This window comes from Myotis brandtii, unplaced genomic scaffold (assembly GCF_000412655.1).
Source record: "Myotis brandtii unplaced genomic scaffold, ASM41265v1 scaffold192, whole genome shotgun sequence".
Classification (NCBI taxonomy): Eukaryota; Metazoa; Chordata; class Mammalia; order Chiroptera; family Vespertilionidae; genus Myotis; species Myotis brandtii.
Window position 1 is genome coordinate 2,233,435 of NW_005357159.1, and position 6,000 is coordinate 2,239,434.

The 6,000-nt window shown below is 37.7% G+C and overlaps 1 protein-coding gene across 1 annotated transcript in view; it reads right to left on the reverse strand.

Annotated features, from left to right (window-relative positions):
• Positions 1 to 6,000, reverse strand: part of SMARCA5 (SWI/SNF related, matrix associated, actin dependent regulator of chromatin, subfamily a, member 5) — a 34,055-nt gene that overhangs the window by 11,138 nt on the left and 16,917 nt on the right. Inside the window, exons 10-13 of the mRNA XM_005864878.2 lie at positions 4,002 to 4,228; positions 2,182 to 2,303; positions 1,945 to 2,097; positions 472 to 604 (exon numbers count right to left, since the gene is read on the reverse strand). Coding sequence (XP_005864940.1) covers positions 472 to 604; positions 1,945 to 2,097; positions 2,182 to 2,303; positions 4,002 to 4,228 — 635 coding nt within the window. The remainder of the gene's footprint in view (positions 1 to 471; positions 605 to 1,944; positions 2,098 to 2,181; positions 2,304 to 4,001; positions 4,229 to 6,000) is intronic.

A 6,000-nucleotide genomic window follows, 5' to 3' on the forward strand; every position in this document is an offset into this window, starting at 1 on the left:
GCATCTGCTGGGAGCTCAATAAATAGTTGCAGACTAGACAAAGAGTATTAATAATCAGTTTGAGTTTCATTTTTATTTCTTCAGTATCCCTCAGAGTCATCAATGGAGTGCTTAGTACATGTAAATCATAATCACCATAGCTCTGTTCAATATGCACCACACTGAATGCTAAGTATTTTATGAATATTATCCCTTAATCCTTAAAAATCCTAAATAGTAGTTACCTTTATCCTGATTTACTAGATGAAAAAACAGGCTCAGATGGTATAAAAGAATTGCTAACTGGCAGTCAATATTCAAATGTAAACCTTTCTGAGCCCCAATATATCCCTTTAGCAAAACTAAAGCTTACTATCTCTGGCTGCTAGCTTGAGTCAATAGATGTTTAATAACAGGAATCTCCTTCAAAATCCAGGGGGAAAACATCCATCAATACAACTTGGGTAAATTTTTTCAAGGTCTAAGGCTCACCTTGTTGAATGACTATTGAATCCAGTCTGAGTTTCATCTCAGCACGTTCCACTATTCTTTCTTCTACAGTGTTATCAGTTATAAAGCGGAACACTCTGACAGTCTTGGTTTGTCCAATTCTATGTGCTCGGTCCTAGGCAAATTACCATATATTTTGAATAAGGTAAAAATTCACACAAATAACATTTGAAAAATGTGTGTATACTAAGAAACGGAATTTAAATATTCAAGCAAAAACTTTTAAAAATTAGTAACAAAAAACTATACTAAAAATAGATTCACAGTATGTTATAGTACATTTCTTAAATTCTCAAAGTTTCTTAGTTTCAATCAAATTAACTGGTTATCTCACAAGGAAAACTTTTAGGAGGTATAGAACACATCATAGCTGCTGAATCTGTGAGAACTATCAGATTAGTTTTACTAAATTATACTGAGATAAAATACACATAATGTCTCAAGGCAATAAGTAACTATAGTTTTTAGGTTTGATAGTTTATTAAAAATCTTTTTCAAAATGTTTTTCTACCTAAGTCAAATATAAATTTTCACTGCTATGAACTCTACAAACAATATAAAAATCCCAGTCTGGTAAGTTCAACAAACCACATTCCTATCAAACACCCCCATCTTATTGCTTCATCTTCCGAAGAATATAGGATGGAAGTGACTAACACCAGAGATGTAACAGTTGGGTCTACGTTCACCAATATCATGGGTCAAGTCTCTAGCAATAGTATCAGTCTTAAGAATTTGTTAAGTTTTCTATTTAATCTACAGATCATAAACTTTCTCAAAAAAGAATCATCTTCCTGATCTGGCCAAGGTATTCCCACACATGGGCCTAAATTTTAAGCATCTAATGTGGCAGGAAGTTTGTAGTTCACAAAACCTATTTCCTGTCCTTCTAGAGCACAACTACATGATCATTTAGCGATTCCCTTGCAGTCAAGTATGCTATTTGACTAGCTCTGCCCAAGGAATATTAGGGCAATTTCAGGTCTCACCCATAAAAAATTTTCCTCAGCTCTCTCTCTCTCTTCCCCCTTCTGCCACCAGAATGCAGAGCATAAAGCAGGACTCCAAGGTCCTAAGATATGACAAAGCTGTAAAATGGAAATACAGATGGTCCCAGACTTACACTGGTTTGATGATTTTCCGACTTTACGATGGTGTCACACCAGTAGAAACCGGGTAGGCTAAACTCTAACATTTGGCAGGTTAAATGCCTTTTCAACTTATAGTATTTTAAACTTAATGATGAGATTATGTCCCAAGAACATAACTCCATTGTAAGTCAAAGAGCATGTGTACATTGATATAGATGGAAGAGCAACTGTAAAGTATCACTGAACTATCAGGTCGGAGGAAAATAACATTCTAATCAGTTAAATCACTGGCATTTGTAGATTATTATATTGCTTTAACTAAAAAATCTGTAAGTACAAAATAATAAATTTATTTATCTCTTACCATGGCCTGGAGATCTACTTGGGGATTCCAATCTGAATCATACAAAATTACTACATCAGCAGTAGCAAGATTGATGCCAAGACCACCAGCACGTGTGCTTAACATGAAAACAAACTTTGTGCTGTTTGGTTCATTATATGCATTGATGGAGTCCTATACACATAAAATAAAAGAAATGTCAGACAACTGTTTTATCTGATATTTATTTTTTATCTCCCCTTTCTGGATTTTACTCACTTGTCTCTCATCATGGGGTGTCTGCCCATCCAATCTGCAGTACTCATAATTTCTCCACATGCAGTAATCTTCCAAAATGTCCAATACCCTTGTCATCTGACTGAAGATTAGTACACGTGAACCTATTGAATATAATAGCACATTATCGTAAAAAAAACAAAACAAACAAAACCCTCTTTAAAAATTTAAAGCTAACCAATTACTCCTTAATTTTAAGTTACCTACTTGGTTACAAGAAAAATTACATTATTTATTAATCGAGTCAGTCACTCCTCATCTTTTCCCCATTATGACATATATAGAAAAGGGCAACATTTGTACAGCACACTAAGGTAAATAGGAAAGGGTATATGTGTCTACTCTGGAAGGTCTTGCCATCCCAAAGGCTGAATCATTACCTTTTAATCACACATATAGGGTGGGACAAAAGTTTAGTGAATTGGCTTTTAAATATCCTACACTTCAACTTTAGGAAATGCCAGAATCGTCTTTTCTGTAGTGCTCATTTTAGCATTTGAACTTTTAAAAAGTTTTCATCAGTTTTTATTTTTTAAACTGATTTTGAGAGAGGAAGGGAGGAAACACTGATGTGAGAGGGAAACATCGATTGACTGTTTTTGATAGTCATTATCATATAGTCATCTATTGGTGTAACTGTCATTCTTATCAAAATACACAGAGAAATCCCAGCCAGTGTGGCTCAGTTGTTTGAGCATCATGACACCCACCAAGAGGTGGCTGATTCAATTCCCAGTCAGGGCACATGCCCGAGTTGTACATGCAGGAGGCAGCTGATGGATGATGTTTCTCTCATAGATGTTTCTATCCCCCCCTCTCCCTTCCTCTCTCTCTCTAAAACCAATAAAAACATACATTAAAAAAAATAGAAGGACTTGTATGCATGCACATAAGCATAACCAATGGACGCAAGGCACTGGGAGGGGGGTAAGGGCATGTGCCGGGGGGTCAGTTGGGGGAAGGTCAATTGGGAAAAAAAAAAGGAGACATATGTACTACTATTTGTAATACTTTAAACAATAAAAAAAAAAATAGAGAAACAAATGGAGAAATCTGAAATCTGACAGGAGACAAGCAGGTACAATATAGATAAAAACAAGTTTTGCCATGAGTTTATAATTGTTAAAGCTGGATCTATACTAAGTTAGCTGTAAATTCATAAAATTGGACCCATATACATAATATTTAAGTAAGTAATTGAAAAACAATACCACAAACTCACCATCACTGTCTACCCAAGTATCTAGGAACTGGGTATAGGTGGGGAGAGCATTCTTAGCATTTTATAACAAAAAGTTGGTATTTCTGGGAAAACATATATAAAATGAGAACTCTTCCCCCCCAAATCCGGAAGTATGGTTGCCTTAATTCCTGATACTTTCTAAACGACTTAAAGCCTATAATTTGGAAGAAGGTGGAGCTCAAATAATGAATAGAAGTTTTTAAATATTCTACACTTCAACTTTAGGAAATCCCATCTTTTCATGTAGTGCTCCTTGACATTCAAACTTTTAAAAAATGTTCATTACTTCTTTTTTTTTAAAAAAACTGATTTTTAGAGAAAGGAAGGGAGGAAAGAGAGAAACATCGATATGATAGTGAAACATCGATATAAAGTGAAACATGATTGGCTGCCTCCTGCATGCCACCTACCGGCGATCGAAGTGGCAACCCAAGTATAAGCCCTGACCTGGAATTGAACTGGCAACCTTTCAGTGCATGGGATGATGCCCAACCAACTGAGCCACACTGGCCAGGGCAGGGCTCATTACTTCTTATTATGATACAGGTAACACAGATACCTTGTTCTTTTAGTTTAGGAAGCAGCTTGTCTAGCACTACCATCTTGCCACTGTTGGTGACCAAATGCATATCTGTTGTATAAGGTGGACCAGGCTCCGCTCCATCGAAGAGGTATGGGTGATTACAGCACTTCCTCAACTGCATCAGGATGTTCAATAACCTCATTTTGTCCATTTTCCCTGCAGAGTTCAGAATGTCTATATCCTTCATTAATATCCGAGTATACCTATTGGGAGAAAAATATATTGAGAGGGCTCAAATGTTCCCTGATCAGTTCCTGCCACTTTACACACTCAATCACCTTCCCTACTTCAATCCAAAAAAAAAAAAAAAAACACCCACAAAAAACCTGTAAAAAACAACCCATCAACTTCTCAAGTGTGGTTAGGAATTTACCATATATAATCTCTTTCTTTTTTCCTGTTTTTCTCTATTGCCCTCAGTGTTCTTATGTCCACACTTGTGCCTTGGGCATTGAGGCCCAAAATAGTATAAATTCATCTCCTTGGGATAAATTAAAACAGTATAATACCACATTTAAAAAATAATTAATAAGCGTTAACTTAAAACCTAAGTTTAAACATGGTTTTAATTTTCAATCTTTTCTAAGAGAAGAATTTCATATCCATTGTAGCTAGTACAGCATTTGGGTACGAACACTAATTGAGGAGGGAGGAAGAATCATGAGAGGTAAGGCATGACGATGAGCATAAGAGAAATACGACATGATTTAAATATAAATAAAAGTACATGGGAGAGGTCATATAAGCTACAGCCACAGGCCAGATTGTAAAAGCCTTGAATACACACTAAATATTTAGACATTATCCTGCAGGACAGAGCAATCTGTCTAAATAGCAAAGTTTCAGGACCTTGAAACCTCAACAAAGCAAGCTGAATAACCTACGCAATCTATGCTTAACAACTCCAATTATGGGGCACAAAATATTATTAAAGGCAGTCCTTTCCATCACAGTTCTAAGATAGTTTATCAGTATGTTTAGCTAAAAAAGATCTGTTGTCCTTTAGCACGGACTCATGTTTTAGTTCTGTACTTTAGAGTCATATAAGATAAGCCTAGTATCTTTGCTACCTTATAAAAGCCTTTCAAAAGTTTTGAGGATATTTAAGGTGGTCTACCATAGCTCTATGGTGGTTCTTTTCCATTAACACATCCATTTCTTTAAATTACAGCCTTTCATTATGTTTCCCAACTACTCCAGCCCCTTGTAAATACTTATCAATATTAAGTACAGAATTGAATATACCTGAGATGTGGTGTAACCAGTAAAGAACAAGGTGGTTAATTATTTCCTGCCCTTAAACACTACTTACATTAATACTCCCGCTCATCCCAGCCCCATTGCACCCAATCAGGAGAGGCTTGTGCCGCTGCAGCAGTGCTCGCCAGCCATGCTCACCAGCCATGAGCCCTGCGTCTGGCACCCTCCTGAGGGGAGTAGCCTGGGATTGGGCCGAAACCAGGTCTTTGACATCCCCCGAAGGGTCCTGGATTGCGAGAGGGCACAGGCCAGGCCGAGGGCCACACCAGTGCACGATTGGGGGTGGGGAGGGACTGTGGGAGGGCTCCAGGGCATGTCCAGCCCATCTCGCTCAGTCCTCATCAGCCGACCCAAGCAGCAAGCTAACCTAACGGTCGGAGCGTCTGCACATCATAGCAACTGGTCGACCAGTAGACTGTCTGCCACCCTGGTGGTCAGTGCACGCCATAGCGAGCAGTTGAGTGGCCTTAGCATATCACTAGCATATTACGCTTTGATTGGTTGAACAGTCAACTGGTCACCAGACAACCGGACACTTAGCATATTAGACTTTTATTATATAGGATGTGTTTAGGTTACAGTATCTTTTTGTGTAGCTAACTCACATTGTTGGTTCAAGTTGAGCTTCCTATCACACACACAAATTAATACTAATTTAAAGGTTTCTAGCCTTTTGGATTTCATACACCCATAAAACTTGGGGGGGGGGGGGGCG